This window comes from Botryllus schlosseri, chromosome 6 (assembly GCF_051294905.1).
Source record: "Botryllus schlosseri isolate E-star chromosome 6, Bs_hap1, whole genome shotgun sequence".
Taxonomy (NCBI): Eukaryota; Metazoa; Chordata; class Ascidiacea; order Stolidobranchia; family Styelidae; genus Botryllus; species Botryllus schlosseri.
Genome location: NC_137241.1, coordinates 17,008,348 through 17,027,684, shown reverse-complemented (window position 1 = coordinate 17,027,684; position 19,337 = coordinate 17,008,348). Strand labels below are relative to the sequence as shown.

General features: G+C 40.7%; 1 protein-coding gene and 1 long non-coding RNA gene across 2 annotated transcripts in view; one reads left to right on the top strand and one right to left on the bottom strand.

Annotated features, from left to right (window-relative positions):
* LOC145441282 (uncharacterized) overlaps positions 1-19,337 on the top strand; it is a 237,075-nt gene that overhangs the window by 215,507 nt on the left and 2,231 nt on the right. The window lies entirely within an intron of this gene.
* Positions 13-13,550, bottom strand: LOC145441750 (sulfotransferase 1B1-like). The gene is made up of 7 exons (XM_080319689.1): positions 10,841-13,550; positions 7,300-7,394; positions 6,092-6,238; positions 2,205-2,349; positions 2,016-2,137; positions 1,779-1,941; positions 13-189 (listed from the first exon to the last, which is right to left on the bottom strand). Exons 1-7 carry the CDS (start codon positions 11,052-11,054, stop codon positions 77-79), a joined length of 999 nt encoding a protein of 332 aa, XP_080175815.1. The 5' UTR covers positions 11,055-13,550; the 3' UTR covers positions 13-76.

Below are 19,337 nucleotides of genomic sequence, written 5' to 3'. Positions count from 1 at the left end.
GGGAGCTTCGAGTCGATGTCGAATTACAAATTTATTACACAAGTAGGATTGGTTCAGAAAGACATGCTATTCAACGTTATATCTCGTATGTGAATTTGACGCCGATATCCGCAAACTTTTCTTCTACCAGACGGTCTACGTGTTCCGATTCGGCCACAGTGAATTGGTGCTTCCACCCTCCAACTTCACCTAAGTTTCCAAATACAAAATGAAATTTCGGAGGTGGTTATAAAATCGTGTAAATGCAGTGCAAGGGAAGCGAGTCATGCAGTGTTGAAGCGACACCAATGGTGGAATGTTAGAGTCAAGACTCAGTTAACTTTATCTTGCCTCCGCATCAACGATCCCTCTTAGACATTGAGTATTGGAAAAGCCGAGAGACATAGTGAGCCGAGCTCCAAAGTCAGCAACAGGGGCCCGAAGATTGAGATGACTGAAGGAAGAGTGAAGATAATGAGAGAGCACAAGAATGGAGAAGTCCACCATAAAGAGTCAGTGTAGCAAAAGCATTGAATACTGAACAAAGCTCAACATGTTAATTCAACATTGACCATGCTGCATTGTGGCTGAACCAAAACCTGAATATATAGATAAGCGCCACCGCTGTCATTGTGTTTGAGATATAAAAATGTCGGAAATACAGGGTGCATTTTGAAGGTGTATTTTGGTTTGTCAGATGCAGGCCCATAGACGTATGAATGGGTTCATACAAAATTTAACATAGCTGCTCGTCATGGCCCTTCCGAATTGGTATCGGTACGGGGAGCGCGGGCGTATCGTTCATTTCTGGCCATAAGTAGGCTACGGACACTATGATTACTGGGGCAAGCTTTTGCAACTTTTTATACAGCTTCCCAAGTACTCAAAATTTGTATAGCATGATATTTTTTAGCTGTTTGAAGGAATTTTATATCGCAACTTTGGGCAACTTTTTCTTATTTTTCATGCTACTTTTTACTGCAACTTTTGTCAAGCATTGCACAAAATGTAAATGAGTGATTTAAAAAAACATGCTTTAAAAATATTTCTAGTATAGTTCGCTCCTTGATTTGCTTAACAAAGAGCTATGTGATTGATTAGCTGCATCTCATCTATATGACTAGCGTTGTGTTTAAACAAAAATCACTTTAAAACAAACATGTTTAACACAAGGCCCTTGTTAAAAACATGTTATTTTTTTCCTTTTTTTTAAGCCGTGACGTCACGCATATTCAAGTGGTGACGTCATAGTGGATTGATATTCACAATTGAAAATATAGGGTATAGCTCCTTTGACGAAATAGGCGTCCAACCCATATTCGGGCCTAAAATATCTTTAACCGGGACTTCATCCTCTTGCAGTCGGCGATCATCATCATCAGAACACTCATTCCATACCAACGATCTATATCTACGTAATATAGCTGTTGAACCGACTATTTCGAGGGTTCCAACCATCCCATATCGTATACGTTGGCCATATCGGGTGGTAATCGTCGTCCGTATAGGCTTATACAACATGTTTTTGGGAAGTATTTACGCAATTCTGGCATAATTATACAACTTGACAAAAAACACAATTATTTTCACTGTCGTTTAAATTTGAGGTCCTTCGCCATATGATGGACGCCTAGGCGAGACGGAATCTTTCGAGTATCTCATACCCTAACAATATTAAAAATATTAAATGCAACTTTTTACTGTAACTTTTGTTAAAATTAAGTGCAACTTTCTCGCGATTTTAGTGCAACAAAAACTTGCCCTTGATTGCTATCTTATATGTGACTCTTGAAACGCACCCTTTCGTACGTTCATTTGCATGAATCCGCTTTGGTCATTGTCCGTATTCGCTTTGTTCCTCATCGAATCGATGGTGCATCTTTCATTTACTCTTGCGACATCTTTTTCGCTGAGTTCAACATCCAGAAACTTTGCAATTCTGTGCGCTTCGCGTATAAAATTCTAGGAAACAAGTTACCCAATACCAATATAGGCTGCCTATACGAAGCTGGTATTTGAATTTCTCCTTAGCCTACTCCTTTCAAAGATTCGTATTCAACCGGCAAAATGCTCTCCTCGTGCTGTCGTGCACGTCTGATCCAATCGGCAAGGTGATCAGGATACCACTCTCCTTCTTTCACTGCCAACTCGTGCTTCCCTGTGCCGAGATAACATTTCACGGATTACATAGTTCGAAGTAGTACACCGACAGTTGGGGTATATACCCGCAATGTAGCCAGCGATGAATTTATTCCAATCTCTTCCTAAACGCTCCGCTTCGCGTTCATTATTTGAAAGAGACCATATTTTTTGAACGAAGTGGTACCACGACACTGCTTGGTCTTTCGGGTTGCGATACATGCAGATTATCTGGATGAAGAAATTTTGATAAATTAACAGGGGGCGATTACAGTCTAAAGAGTCTGACCACATATTGACTGACGTTAATGCATCACTTTTCTTCATATGTAAATCAGTGCATAGGAAAATGATTTTCCCAAAACATTACGTCTGCCATTATTGAAATAAACGTTTGTTTGTTTTGGGGTATGGTGTTTGTCGACTACTATGGTCATTTACACCAGGCCGATATTCTTCATATTTTCCGTAACTGCCGACTTATAGCACGGCCCACCTCTAGACTTTTTGTAAGACACCGCTGACGCGGATAAAGGTATTTTGTTGAGTGAAACCATAAAGCTATAAATTGTCATTGTGTTGACTTTCTTATACTATAACGCTGTTAGAAATTTGTTCACTTTTTACTTATTCGGACTTTGTCTTTGTTATAACCAGGGCCGTGGAGTCGCAGTCGTGGATTCGGGGTCACAGTTTCGCTAATTTTCTCTTAATGGAGTCTGAATTAAAGTCCCAAAAATTTTTTACCACTCCTTGGAGTCGTAGTCGTGAACAAAATACTGATTGGAGTCGGGGTCGGAGTTTCTGAAAATGCTCCTGACTCCGACTCCAACTTCTTTAATATGAAAAGAAGTGCTTTCAAAGGTCCCTTACCAATCATAAATAAGATTGGATTTATATGTACCAACAATCTCTGTTATTAGTAACGATTAGGGTTACATTTAAAACAAACGGTGTTTTATAATACTTTGTTTAAAACATGTTTTAAACAAATGCCTTTAAAAAAAAACATTTTTTCTAAGTTGTAAAATTGTGCCATAATTGAGTAAATACTTTCCAAAAAACATGCTGTATGAGCCTACGGATTATTACCACCCGATGCTATATCGGCGTATATCGACGTACATCGATATGGGATGGTTGGAATCCGCAAAGTAATCGGTTCAACATTAATAGTACATATATATCTCGTCAAAGGAGCTATATTTACCCTATATTTTGTATTGTCAATACACTATAACGTCACAATTGAATATTGGTGACGTCATGGCGTTAAAAAACATGTTTTATATTAGGGCCATGTTTTGCATATGTTTGTTTTAAATTGATTTTGTTTTAAATGCAACCCTAGTAAACATATTGAGAAAATTGGACAACACATTGGACATTATTTGCAAATTGAAATTCAGTTGCATAGAGGAAGAACATTGCAACATGCATCGTCGTGACCAACGCAAAATTGCTGATGCAATCGCTAATTGGTGCAATTTTTTGAATTATGCCATGATACAGGGTCGTAATGACTCGAATCAAACTTTTTATGACTCGAGACGAGACTGGGTCTACCAAGACAGGCATTTCAGTGTAATTTCGAAGAATAATAAAGTTATCACACTGTTATTAGTTGGTCTATCACTACTGGTCCTTGAAACTGCTACCAGAAACTGTTAGCAAGTGAGAAAAATTAGTATATTATGAATGCGAAGCATTCGATATCGCCGAGCAGAGTTGTAAAACGTGGCTTTCACGTGAAATCAACTCGAAACTGAGCAGTCAACATAATGACTTGGACTCGACACTCTGACTTGGACTAGGACTTGACTCTGTGGTGAATTGAAAATGACTCGATACAAAACTTTGTGACTTGGTTACAACCCTGCCATGATACTATGAATGAGTATATGAATCGTTTGGTCTTGTATGTGACAACATCACTTGTAAAATCGATGCAAATATAACCAAACGCTGCTTCCTACTCGACAAAAATATTTCTAGAAAGGTAGCTCAGCCACTTGGGTCGACAAATTTTCAAGAAAGCGTTTATGTTTCTGACCCCCGTTTATTAGTAGTGAGCTGGACCGTAATTGCCGCAACCCACACCCCCCCAATTGGGGTGGGGTGAGCTCGAAGGGGGCCTAAAATTATTTCGTGAATTAGCATAAATTATAGAGTATTTTTTGAAAAGTTATGCAGTTATGGCGCGATTTCAAGTTGCCAAGTATCTTGATTATTGGGTGCTCTTCAGTCTTCAACCAAAACAAATACGTAAGATTTATAGAAATGGGCATCGGCGTTGGCGATTACCTCGCCACGACGCACCAAGACATAATGTTTTAGACCATGTAACATGCGACTCCAAGAAGTGTGCCAGAACGAGCGGCAGCGAGAAAACCTTGGCCTAAAAGGACTGCCCTTATGCTGACCGAAAACTTCGTTATGTGTACAAAATACCTATCGGTTTAATTGTCCATAGGCGCCTAAATGACTGGCGCCGAATGTTCCTGTCTTGGCAATCTGAACTTCACAAGACAGAAACCATCCCACAGGGAAAGATTATACGCCAGTGAAGAAATACCAATTTGAAATCGTGTGCGTCTTTTAGTTTAGTGCGTTTATGCGATTCTATATTTTTGATATAGCAGACTGGAGGTCACGAAATAACATCATGTAACGACGAAGATGTTTAATTATTATTGAGTTGCCCTGCCTTTTCAAACACACCTCACTCAGCTCTACCGGTATATCTTATTACGTCAGCATAGAGATGATAAAAATTGACAGCAATATATATGCAATTCCCGATATTATTGACCGATTCAATCATGAATTATATAAATTTTTCGCGCTGCGCGCGTTTATGCGAGACAAGATTACACACTAAACGGATATCTCATGCAGTCGAGAAGTAGCGGTAAACAGCGTGAAGCGTGAGGGGAGCTGGGGGGCTAAGCCCCCATAAATCCGGTTCATCACCCTATGGGGGCCCAAGACCAACGTTTGGGGGGGGCTGACGAAGTGCTGTTGCGGCCCTGGTAGTGAGAGCGTGTGTGCTTGTCATCAGTATAGTCAATAGCGTGTAGAGCAGTGGTTCCAAACCTTTTTGTCTTCATTCCCCAGTTCAGATTGATTCCGACCCTTCATTCCCCTCTACCCAAAACTTTTGTCATTACGGATCAGCTATTTGCTTGTTTGAGTACACAAGACACACACCCACAGTAGTACGCAAGACAATTGCCCATAACTGCAACTTAAAACGTATGGTGGACCGATACCGGTAACCCTCAAGATATTACAAAAGCGTTATTTTACGTCATACTGGTGGATGCTGGATGCGTTTGTGGCGCCATCATTGGTTATCCGGAGTTAAAAATGAGTTTTTATGAACATCATGCAATTTGCAATATAATTTTCGATACATACATTCCAGAGCAGTTAACTGGTAACGGTAATTGCGTATGTGTCTCCCTAAATATCTAGACTGTCCTGTATATAGTGTTTAACAAATGGGACTATTCCCCACCGGAAGCCATTGAATTCCCCACCGCAGTTGGGAACCACTGGCGTAGAGAGAAAATTTGTGCATTTGAATATTGGTGGCTGACTCAAGCTCAAGCTCTATTGCTTTATTTCAATTATACAGGATAGGATATATATCATGTTTGAATGATTCATAGATATTAGAATATCCGTGACTTGTCCATGTTACAAAAACTCATAATATATGAAAAAAGAAAGGATATCTCGACATGAATACTTTCATGTTGATTGTGCGTACACTGTGCAGCGAGTAGGCCTTTTTCGAGCTGTGAAACAATTTTTCATGTCATCGTGAATAATATGTTTGCATATGTTTAATAGTTTTATGAAATTCATTAAACCAGCGCTGCGCCATATCATTTTCGAATTAAATTTGTAGTACTGTTGGAATCGGAGTTGTTTTGAGAAGTATCGGGGTATAGAGAAAGGATTTTACCTTTGAATTCGATTCTTTAATTTTTTCCATGTTGATTAGTTCCGCAGGAAGGTGTGTGAAGAACAGTTTTCGCGGAATCGGTAGATGAGGATAGATATCCACGAATTTGTAAACTGTTACACATACACATACGATGCCGTGAAGAGTTTAGAATGTCATGTTCAGAAGCCTGGTAACGCGTCTATTGAGGCATATCTGATAAGAACGCATAAGCCATCGTCATAGCTAATGTCTTGTTAACGACCTATAGTCATGGCAGTCACATTTCCTTGATCTTGTGATTTTATCTTCTCGAAGAGTTATCTTAGCGGGAGAGGGGTGTGGAGGTTTGATCGCTATGGGCTGTTGGTGTTCGGCCCCGGCCGTGTTATACTTGATTGTGGAACTAATATCAACGGTGCCCGCGCTAGGCGTTCGGAAAATGGGATGTCGTTAACAGGAGAAATGATGGTGCTGACTCAATGATATTGCTGTTCCTTCGATATCCATTGCCTGTTCAACCTCCTCGGTTTGCAGACGAAGATAAAGTCTCTTCGTTCTTGTAGGCCTACATAGACGCCAACAGACGGTTTGCAGACGAAGATAAAGACTCTTCGTTCTTGTACATAGACGCCAATAATGATCAATAGGGCTGTTAAAAAAAACTTTTTTTCAAATTTGACTGGCTACGGGATAAAATTATTATGCTGGCAAAACAACGCTGCACACCAAACTTGGCTCAATTCCAACCAGAAGAACTGATATTCTTGGAGTAGAAAGTTTTGAATTTGTCATATAAAAAATAAAATTTCAAATTTCAAATTTTTTCTGCCAACCTCCGAAAATTGTTAGGCTGACAGTAGAGACGATGCACATTAAATTTGGCTCAATTCAAAACAGAAGAAGCGAAGTTATTGCATTAAAAAAATGGATTTGAATAAAATAGTGTTTACGGTGGCTAACGTTTTATTTATTATAAAATCATGGAATTAGAAATTTTACTACTGCAATAACTTCGCTTTTAGTGGTCGGAATTGAGCCAGATTTGGCATGCAGCGTTGTTTTAGCCAACATAATAATTTCATCACGTAGCCAGTGAAATTTGAAAGAAAATAATTGTTTTTTAGCAGCCCTAATGATCAATGTACCTCAAAATCGTATGGAAGCTGACTTTACACATTCCGTTAGTGAATGATCGACGTCTTCTTACCTGGTCCAAATTCTTAATTGAGTCCGAGTTGCGGAATGATGTTCGATTTCTTCAGAAGCTCATCGTCGTTTCCGTACAAGATTTGGCGAACAATCTCCATGCACCACATAGTGCCTATGAGAAATGTTACGTTTGCGTTTTTCTGTTTGAACTTCTTGACTATAAAAGAGGTAGATAATTAGAAAGTAGTAGCTCAAAGCACAAATTAGCTAGCAAATTTCTCAACGCCAATAAACACAAAACTAAAACACCTCATAAAGAAGCGGAGCTCCAAAAGATCGTATGATAAATTAAATTATTACTTTGCAAGTGGACGTTAAAAAGGCGAGAAAGCAACCAAGATCTTGTAATAAAATCGTTTTGTGACATTCTCCGAAATATCCTTTACCCACGTGTGCTGAGCGTGTTGACTTGAAGTGGTCACAAGATGGGTGTAAGGGCTTGATTGATAGCGGCTTTTCTAGGCCCTGAGTAGGTATCCACAAATGTAGATATTTGGAAAGGGTACCAACATAACAGAATAACCTAATTCGTCGGTCAATACCTAGATTTGGACTATATTTCCAAGGGTGTTTACCGTTTAGTGAGCCATATCCTTCATAGTAGAGTCTTTACATTATAACTTAAGCTGGTAATACTTGGATGCGTGTTTGTTGATGATGCCCTTAGGTTACCATCTCACTTCACAGTCAAAATGAACCTGATATCTGCGCTGTATTTACAACCAAACATGCTCTGGAACTAATATCTGCCCACAAAATGGGCCATGACACCCTGCGCACCTGATATCAACGTAGTATTTGCATCCGGACATAACCAGGGCATGATTATCCGTGCATTATAAATAGGTCTAAACCAGTGGTTCTTAAATTTTTTGGAGGGGGGTGACCCCAGGGTCGTAATGACTCGATTCATGACTCGACTCGAGTCCGACTCTAGTCACGATTTTCTGATGACTCGACTTGACCAGACATGGGGTGATTACTTCATGAATGTAATCGATTGCGATTACGATTACTTCAGAATCATGCGATTACGATTACGATTACGATTACAGCAAAATCGGGAAGTAGTCGATTACGATTACGATTACATTGGAAAAGTAATCACGATTACTCACGATTACATTTGCTTCTTAGGACTATAATCTTAAATGATATATTGGAAGACAATACAAGGATTGCGTTGGAAAGGCTTAATGAGATATCAACTCTCTTCATATTTCATGCGTCACATTCTTATTACGTCATAATATACAAATTGCCCAACTTTATAGGGGATGATTTATCGCACCCAACGATTTGCATTATTGCCAGGTCTTTACCTGCCGCACCCCTAATTTCTTAATAGGGTGGGAAGCGTGCTCGAAGGGGACTCAAAAGTATTTCGTAAACCAAGATAAATTATAGAGTATTTTCGAGAATTTAATTAATTCTTGAAAATATTCTTCGAGCTTTGCGATTCAAATGTCTCTAGTACAGGGGTCACCAACGCGGACCAAATGAGTCGCCCTGCGGTCGCTGTAGCAAATATCCAAATGAGAGATTTGAAAGTTGAAGCTGGTTTCATATGAGCAGCAGTTGAAAATGGGTCGGCCGACCCCAAGGAACATACGAACGCAGTCGCTCGGGGCATTGCTCGTCTTCGCCCGTCACGCGGCGGCTCAACGGTAATCTATATAGTTAATATTCCCAAATCTCGTTTCGGCGCGCACTGCAGCAACGCAAGTGAGCCCGGAGGAGCTGGTGTGAGTCCCGGCGAGTGAGCGTTTTTTGTTCTTGGTAAGGGGCGGAAACCCGGTCCAGTGCTCTGATTGTCTTACTCTAAGTCAAGGGTCGGCAACCTACGGCCCGCGGGCCGGATCCGGCCCGCCAAGCGAAATCGTCCGGCCCGCGACGAAATAACTAGTTACTACGACAATACGACCCGCCGTTTCGTAATGAGTTCCAATCTGTAGTGCAGCACTGCTTGGAAAGAATGCGGCTTTGCTCCGATATAAAGTATCCTACGTCGTATTAGTCTATTGTTACGCCATAAAACTGGTGCGAAGGCGGTCGACTAGTAGCCTATCTCGTACTAAAAGCAGGAGATGGAGAATGTCTGTGGAGTAGACTAGACCAGTGCTTATCAAGCGGGTGTATCGCGCAACCGAGGGTATACCATACTTTTTTAAGGGTTTGCCACTCAGATAGGGTGCGGCAATAAAGGTGCCGTTCCTCTGCTCAGACGCAATGACAAAATCTCAAACTTTCCCTGTTTCATTATAGATAACTAGCATCCGTAGGTTAGTCATCTGTAGTTTAATTCACCAGAAGACATTTTACGTCAAGACAACAAACCTGAATAGTGTTTTGGACACAATGGTGAAAGCTGATTTTATCTCACAAACTGAATCACCGACAGTTAGCCTACCTCAGATATTACTAGAAGCAGAGCATCAATATGGCGATGTCTTGTATATCTGCCATGTTCGCGCATTAAGTCGAGAAGCTATATGCTTGCACGAGTGTATGAACTGAGAAATGAAATAGCAACTTTCCTTGAAAATACAAACATCGCCGACTCATAATCTTGTCATCGAAAATGGGTATCTAATCTAGCTTTCGTAGTACATTTAACGTCACACCTAAACAAATTGAATTTGCAACGTCAGGGGGAAACAACTAAATACATGAGATGTTGAGACGCATTCGAAACAAAACTGCGACTCTGGGAATGTCAACAGTACAAAGAAAATTATACTCACTTTCCTCTGGAGGAGAGTAAACCTAGTACCAGCACTATACATTTGTAACTGTGATATACGAAATTTAATTACTGAATTTCCACCCGCTTTTCCGACATTCGTTCTGTACAAAATAAATTCTGACTACTCAGTAGGCTACTCCGTTTATTGTGGACGCCAAAACCATTGTCAGAAAATTTCAAATGGGCCCATTTGAAATGCGATGCAGTTGAATTGAATGACAAATTTCATACAAGGAGCATATCGCTGAATGAATTTGACAAAGAGTACGTTCTTGAAATGGGTCTTCATCCCAGTTTGACCAACAATGCAAAAGAAATGGTATCGACTTTTGTTTTCAACAATGAAATTCACGAAGAGCAAGCTAAGATCACGTATTCCAACGCCCATTTAGGATATGGTCTGATTCTTGCTTCATCTGACTTGTTACCAGAAGTTGGAAACCTTTCACAAAGCAAGCTGCGCCAAGTGTCACATTTATCCTGCGTTGTTGAAGTGTAAATACATGTGTTTTGCTCTTTTTGTGATTTGTATGATTGAGATTGCAGCATTGTAGGGTAATATATCGACGTGAGCGATAAATATAGTATTAAGAAAAATTCCGGCCCGCCGAAATGTTGTGAACTCGAAATTTGGCCCGTGACTAGCAAAAGGTTGCCGACCCCTGTACTAAATCGTTCTTGACTAATATAGCATGACTTCAAATGCTTTGCAATAAAAAGTGTTCAAATCACGAAGAAGAATGGATAATATCCATGATCTTGATTAATGAAGGTGAAGGTCAATGTTTATAGCGATAGGGCTATAAACTCACCAGTCTTTGGAAAGCTGGATATAATCACAGAATTCTCAGGAACTTGCCAGTCGTTCATTGCATAGTAAATGCAATCTAACGACCACCCTTCCGGCATTCTCCATCCACCGCTGTGAATAGTCTTGGGTAATTTATCTGCATTTTGTAATGCATCTGCAATATCTTTCATCAGTTTCGCAATATCCTGAGTAAGTTTCGAGTAAGATTTATCCATTGCAACTTATACAGCCGCCGTTGGTTCACGCTTCAAATATCTATGGTGCTGTTTCGTAACATATTTATACATTTAAAACGCGTTACGCACTCTCAATTAAACAAACATCAGACAACCAAAATCATTCCACCACATGAGGCGATGAGATCAATCATTAACTGTAGCATAGCCGAGTATGGTTGAGCACGGGCGCTCGGATATCGATTATACCTCTGTGGCCTCATGGCAAATTTTGTGACTCGACTCTAGAGCAGTGTGTCTTTAACCTGCCAAGAAATGTTTCTTGTACCCCTCATCCAGGGTCGAAACAGCACTTCGTCGGGCCGCCCCAAAAACGCTGGTCTTGGTCACCCATAGCTTTTCAATACAATTTCGGGGGATTTCAGAGACAGGAGATATTTCAGTGAGTGGAGCTATCAATATCGAAGGTGTTACTCAACAGACTGAATGCTGAACATGCGAATGCTTATCGCCGCCGATCTCTTTGGCAATGCAGTTTACCTTGTCGGGGGTGCTCCGAAACGTCATAGGTCTTGCTGTGTTCTGGGTGGAATTTACGGAGGCGTCTGATAGTCCAGCGCTGGCATGTTTCACAACCCTGGACTAAAGCACCCAGCGTCCTTAAGCGACCATTCTATCGCAATTGCGAAAAAGGCTGGACTCAATTCCGAACGAAGTATCGAAGTACTCAAGTAAATCAAACTTCCTCTACTTGTACTTCGTAATATTTTGTTATCGACTTACTTACTTTTTGCAGTTTTGAGTTTGTCAAGTACAAGTAGTTCAACCCACCAGTCAGAAAGATAGAGTGAGGAATTTCGGGGCTGTTTTCACGGAGTATCGACATTTAATTTTCATTAAAGTTAATTAAAGCCCAGAATCTTTGGTGCGCTTCGCGCAGAGTATATATGGAGTGGCAGATACGTTTTCACGAAAGTATCGGTGAATATAATTTAGGTAGCGGTATTGTGTGGTTCAGTTCACGCCGCATTGTCGCCCACATGAAATATTTCACCACTGTAAATATGGCCCCTCACAAGGTTTGCAATCTAGCAATAACCTATCATAGGGGTGTCAAACTCAAATTGCGTCGTGGGCCGGATTCAAACCTTCCAATCGCTCGACCGAGCAAGATAGTGTAATGGTGATGCGTCCAGCTACTTGATCGGTAGGTCGTGGGTTCGATTCCCGGCCGGGTCAGACCAAAGACTCGAAAACTGGTATCCGCCGCTATCCTGCTAAGCGCTCGGCATCCACGGATAGCATGGAGGAGAAAAAAGCGGGGGTGCTGACTCTATGACCTTACGGTCGTATCGCATCTCCGTCGTCAAAAAGCATCTCGATGGAGCAGACGAAACCGAATACCCCCCTTCTCTCTCGCGCGTGCGCGCGGGCCGTAGCAGTCAACTGATTCCAAAATCATGCCCTATCTTTTCCCTTGAATACTTTATTATCAAGTATATCTAGATAATATTATATTACATATAGTACCGTGGATCATAGGGATTTTATTGTAGCAAGTATAACAACACATTTATCCGCGAACAAGGGAATAGGCAGAAATACGATGATTGGCCGGTTGAATACCGATATGAACCGTTACGACAGTGGCCCAAACGCCGATATAAGTTGGTATATTTCTATGATCCCTTTGCTTCAGTCCTAATCCAGCGTTAGCCCTATATATGAGAAAGAGTCTTTATTTTTCCATCCAACTGAAATACATAACAAACAAACAAACAGGAATAATCGTGGTACAGAAGTATGCATGCACAGCAGTATTTGGTATCAGATAGAAATGATCGATACGACCTGGAGGTCAACTACTCTGATCAAGACTCAAGAGATTCAACTAGTCCCGGGAGGCCGCGGGGCCTTTTGAGTCGGAGCAGTGCGACCACAGATATATTTGAATCGTATATTTTGTATGGCTAGTATATTCTCGAAGGTAACCACATGTAGCGGCGTTTTCGCTTCTGTGAATAACTACGTTTTAGTCCATTTTTCCATAAAACTCTGAAGTCAGTGTGCAGTGTGCACTTTTTCCCCTCTCTGAGTTGGGTGCCAATGTCGCGGGTTCGCTCTTAATGGTTACTACGGCGAAACCACGTCATCGCAGTCGGGTGGTAATAATGTGACCCATGGACATGCTCGACATTTGCAGTTTCAGGGGAATATTTAATTGCAAGTATTTCCTACAAAAAGCTCAAATTTGTTACAATAGTGCAAGATGATATAAGTATGTTTAAATTCGTTCAAAATTGCTTCGCGGGCCGGATAAAATCGTCTGGCGTCCCGCGGGCCGTATGTTTCACACCCCTGGCCTATCATATCGTAATCTAGCAGCCAGTGGCGTGTTCCACTCTGGCAAAGTGTAATCTGATTTTTTGAGCTTTAGTCCTGTTTTGGCAGACCCCCATTGAAACTTCCTAGACCAAAGACATGAAAGATATTTTCCGCTTTTTAGATGTAGTAAGTAGTAGTATAGATCTCTCGTGATTTGCCTGGGGCTCTTATGGGTGCGGCGGTGATGTGCCTGAAAACTAGTGGTGGCATATCGTACTTTTTGACCCCCTCTCGGTCGCACATCGTAATGCGTTCTTATGGGTGCGCTCGCATGTCGTACTTTCAGGTATAGGCATCTCTCGCATATCGTATTGAAAACTCGTGTTGGCACATCGTACTTTTAGGTATAGGCTCCGGTCGCACGTCGTACTTTCGCGTATAGGCTGCGGCGATGATGTGCCTGTCATGTATTCTTACGCGATCTCTGGTGATTCACCATGTGTTCTTATGGATGCGTCGGCATATCGTACTTTCGGGTATAGACATCTCTCGTGCGGTGTTGAATATGTATCAAGTAAATAGTCACGTGATTGACCCTTAGTTAATGTGTATATTCAAAAATATTATGTATGACGTTTACGGTGAGTACGACAATGATATATCGTTATTCTTATGGACGCGTCGATGATTCGTACTTTCGGGTATAGACCGTGGGCGGCGACATGCTAACGTTCTAGTTATAGGGTGATGAAGTGGTGTTTCGGCCCCTCTCGGTGGCATGATAGCGTTACGGAGATAGGGATCGGTCGCATGCTAACGTTGTTGGTATAGACTAGGGTTGCCATACGTCCGGAATTTCCCGCACATGTCCGGAATTTCACTGTTAAAACTGCGTCCGGGAGGAATTTCTAAAATATGCTTAAATGTCCGGAATTTTGGAGTAAGCTCAAAATTTTTCCTGAATCAACATAAACACTATCATTTTGGGGCAGATTTATGCTGCAAGCGATTTTGTATCAGATATGTTGGTTTTAATATGGGGACTACCACCCTCGCAAAAACTGCGATCAAAAATAAATAAAAATAACATTTATTTACACTTTACAGAAATAAGTCTAATTATAATCGCAATTACAAGATAACGGTGTATTCGTAGAGTCGGTTTGAGCCGTTTGGATGCTTTATTCAAAGATACTGGTTCTAAAGCTGGGGTAGGTTGCCCTTATTCTGGGGTTCGCGAAGATGTTGAACGTAATCAGCTTCCAAAATAGGCCGTGGGTGGGTCTGGGAAAATGTGCCGACCTTTAATTAGTAATCAGCTAATCAAATTTTGAGCTGGGCCACGGAACATTTTCAAATCAGAAATGTAGTCGCGACCATAAAAAGTTGGAAACCACCGGATGTGCGGTGCAGTGGTGCAGTGCGCACATGCATTAGGCTGATAAATAATCTTATCGGTGTGACATGAACATGACTTAACGATGTGCAATTACACTCCTTGCATTTACGAATTCAGAATCCTCCACCAGCTCTACCACTAACTCTGATCATGTGGGCGGAGAGAGGATCAAATTATATAGTAATATATGGAAGAACCAATATTATTGACATCATTCATTGAAATCATTTAACGACCAGATGCATATAGTTAGCCCCCAGAAGTTGCATCGATCCCCCTACGGTGGGCCCATGATCAGTGCTTGTTTTGGCGGGTGAGGGCTGAAAAAATGTGAGTTCGGCCCTGGTTACAACTTACAACACACAACCACGTACTCCTGAACCGGGTCGTGACCACCTCTAGTCGATACACAAAGCTTTGCTAGTGTGACATCATAATGATCGACAATGTGCTCATACCTCATTTTGAAATACGCCAGTGGGCGCTAAAAAGCGTCCGGAATCTGTGTTACAAAAATATGGTAACCCTAGTATAGACATCTCTCGCGTGGTGTTGAATATGTACGAGTCACCAACAATAACCGCGCAGACGGAAACGTGGCTTGTTGTGCAAGAGGATTACGCAGCGCGTGCGACCTATATTTCGAATGACCCGCGCGCTGAATTGTTGCCCGTGCAGCTGTTTTGTGCTACTATCGTATCGATTATTACACTAATCCAGTCAGTGCGAAATAGTTTGCTAAATCTAGGAATCAGTCGTATGGTGTTACTTTAGTAATTAGTTTACCGCAGAGCCGGCGTAGACGGTGATTCAAATACCAACAATAGCCGCGTTCACATACTAACACTTCAAAAAAAGGTGTGAAATATATTACAAACCGCACGATCGCTCACAAGATAACACCTAAGACAAGGGTCGGCAACCTACGGCCCGCGGGCCGGATCCGGCCCGCCAAGCGAAATCGTCCGGCCCGCGACGAAATAACTAGTTACTACGACAATACGACCCGCCGTTTCGTAATGAGTTCCAATCTGTAGTGCAGCACTGCTTGGAAAGAATGCGGCTTTGCTCCGATATAAAGTATCCTACGTCGTATTAGTCTATTGTTACGCCATAAAACTGGTGCGAAGGCGGTCGACTAGTAGCCTATCTCGTACTAAAAGCAGGAGATGGAGAATGTCTGTGGAGTAGACTAGACCAGTGCTTATCAAGCGGGTGTATCGCGCAACCGAGGGTATACCATACTTTTTTAAGGGTTTGCCACTCAGATAGGGTGCGGCAATAAAGGTGCCGTTCCTCTGCTCAGACGCAATGACAAAATCTCAAACTTTCCCTGTTTCATTATAGATAACTAGCATCCGTAGGTTAGTCATCTGTAGTTTAATTCACCAGAAGACATTTTACGTCAAGACAACAAACCTGAATAGTGTTTTGGACACAATGGTGAAAGCTGATTTTATCTCACAAACTGAATCACCGACAGTTAGCCTACCTCAGATATTACTAGAAGCAGAGCATCAATATGGCGATGTCTTGTATATCTGCCATGTTCGCGCATTAAGTCGAGAAGCTATATGCTTGCACGAGTGTATGAACTGAGAAATGAAATAGCAACTTTCCTTGAAAATACAAACATCGCCGACTCATAATCTTGTCATCGAAAATGGGTATCTAATCTAGCTTTCGTAGTACATTTAACGTCACACCTAAACAAATTGAATTTGCAACGTCAGGGGGAAACAACTAAATACATGAGATGTTGAGACGCATTCGAAACAAAACTGCGACTCTGGGAATGTCAACAGTACAAAGAAAATTATACTCACTTTCCTCTGGAGGAGAGTAAACCTAGTACCAGCACTATACATTTGTAACTGTGATATACGAAATTTAATTACTGAATTTCCACCCGCTTTTCCGACATTCGTTCTGTACAAAATAAATTCTGACTACTCAGTAGGCTACTCCGTTTATTGTGGACGCCAAAACCATTGTCAGAAAATTTCAAATGGGCCCATTTGAAATGCGATGCAGTTGAATTGAATGACAAATTTCATACAAGGAGCATATCGCTGAATGAATTTGACAAAGAGTACGTTCTTGAAATGGGTCTTCATCCCAGTTTGACCAACAATGCAAAAGAAATGGTATCGACTTTTGTTTTCAACAATGAAATTCACGAAGAGCAAGCTAAGATCACGTATTCCAACGCCCATTTAGGATATGGTCTGATTCTTGCTTCATCTGACTTGTTACCAGAAGTTGGAAACCTTTCACAAAGCAAGCTGCGCCAAGTGTCACATTTATCCTGCGTTGTTGAAGTGTAAATACATGTGTTTTGCTCTTTTTGTGATTTGTATGATTGAGATTGCAGCATTGTAGGGTAATATATCGACGTGAGCGATAAATATAGTATTAAGAAAAATTCCGGCCCGCCGAAATGTTGTGAACTCGAAATTTGGCCCGTGACTAGCAAAAGGTTGCCGACCCCTGACCTAAGACATTACCATCGCTCGCGACTTGCTGTTACATACATTCCAATCACACACAAGATACTATTTTGGTACTTAGTTTGTCGCAGAACTGGATTTCACTGGTAAGATTTAATATGTAACGAATAACAGAACCGTCGCAGACGGTGATTCGAATACCGACAAATTCTCACTTATTTCTGATCCAACCCTAATCCTTTGTGAAGTTGACGCTTATTCAAAAAGGTGTGAAATAATTGTAAAATCCTACGTCGCTGACACGATAATGCATCAGACATAGCGATCTAGTTATAGTACGGTGTCGGAATCCATTCGCGGGATGTACTAAAGGTAAATCCAAATAATCCAGAATGAAATATTTGGACTTGACATTGTGTGAATTGAAATATGTTTGACAAACATGACTACCAACTTTCACCCAGTCACATTTCGAGATTATACGCACATTGATTTGAAACAAGTAATGAAACATTACAACTCTATCCGCGACCTGTCTTTACGTTTGTCAAAGAGAGTTTCAGTAATTACTATCGCGATATTTTAATGTGTTACTACACACAATAGAATCAATCAATGAAATATCGCCCATTGTTGTAAACATTTCCAACTTGACAACCGCTTGCAGATAACACGATCGAGTTGCAATGCGATGAGTTGAATCGGAATATTTCAACCTACTTTGTCATATCGCGATTTGAAGTAGGATTGCCAGACAGGCTGGGTAAACTTTCACTCCACTGCGTTTCAGATTAATTTATTCACACGATCACCATCTCGCTGTCTTCACACTTACACAATCGCGTACTGTTCCCACTCGCAACTTCGGTACGATATTTCAACTTGTCACAATAACTGATTATTCACATGTTGATTTGAAACAAAAGAAGCCTTGAACAAGTTATCTGGGTATTTTTTTTGTCACAATTGAGTTAATGGAAATAGTATTACGCCTCGAAATTTTAACATCTTACCATACTCAAAAGAGTCAATCATGAAAACCTTGTCAAGTAAATCCGTTTGTAACTTGGCCAACCAACTAGACAGTATTCGTACAGAAAGAAGACAAGATTACGCGAGTACATACAATCGCTACAATCTAAAATCCATAGCAAGTTCGGTTGTAGTCATATACCGCCAAATCGTCTTTTTTGTTCAACTGTAAAAGTCGTTACTATTCTGTAAGATAAAGTAATTACTACTCGGTATATTTTATAAACCAAAGTAAATACTACTCGGTGTGCGGTTTGAGATTAACATATTACATTTGAGTATACGAGATTTGAATGTCTGACCAACGTAGTTGAGAATTCATTTCTTACAATCGAACGCAGGCGTTATATTGAAAATTTTCACGATGTAAACATATGAATTGACACATTGATTTTGACATATGAGATATTGTAATAGTCGATCATGACTTGATTATTAAATTATGACATTATTAGACCAGGGTTGTGTTGAAGGTTATTACGATACCAACAAACTTTTCAGAAACATTGTTATTAGCATATCGATTTGTGAAACTAGATTAACATGTCTGAAATGTTTTGATTGGGAAGATTAAGCCGTGTTCGTAAAAACCACGCAGCGTATTGTGGATATCAGGAAATATTTTACAAATGTAATTGTCTCCACTAACCAAGACTAAAGATGAAACACCAATTTCCTTTGTTGAACAATAACCGGTACAATACTTTATCATCGTAATCTGCGGTGAGAGTTGAAACACTTTCGCACATTACCCGGTGTCAAGATATCACACTAGGTGAATTGACATACCGCCGCTTGATTAGTACCTAATCCGTTCGCACCATTTCACATACTTTGATCATTACAAAAGTAAATTGGAATATGTTTGCTAGATGCATTCAATTCAGTTAGAAATGTCTGGTACACAACAATCGTAATATCAAGGAAGTACTTGCTACACTGTAATTCACTTAACGTGTTTTTCATTGTTGTTCATTTGTAGTATTGATTGTTTTTGAACCCCCAAATAATAATTCCCGACATGAAACCAAACCGCTGAAAGTCGTTACCATCACAACGAAACAATTTGTACGATGTTTGCCAAATGTATCCTATAGTTAGGTGTACTAGAATTAT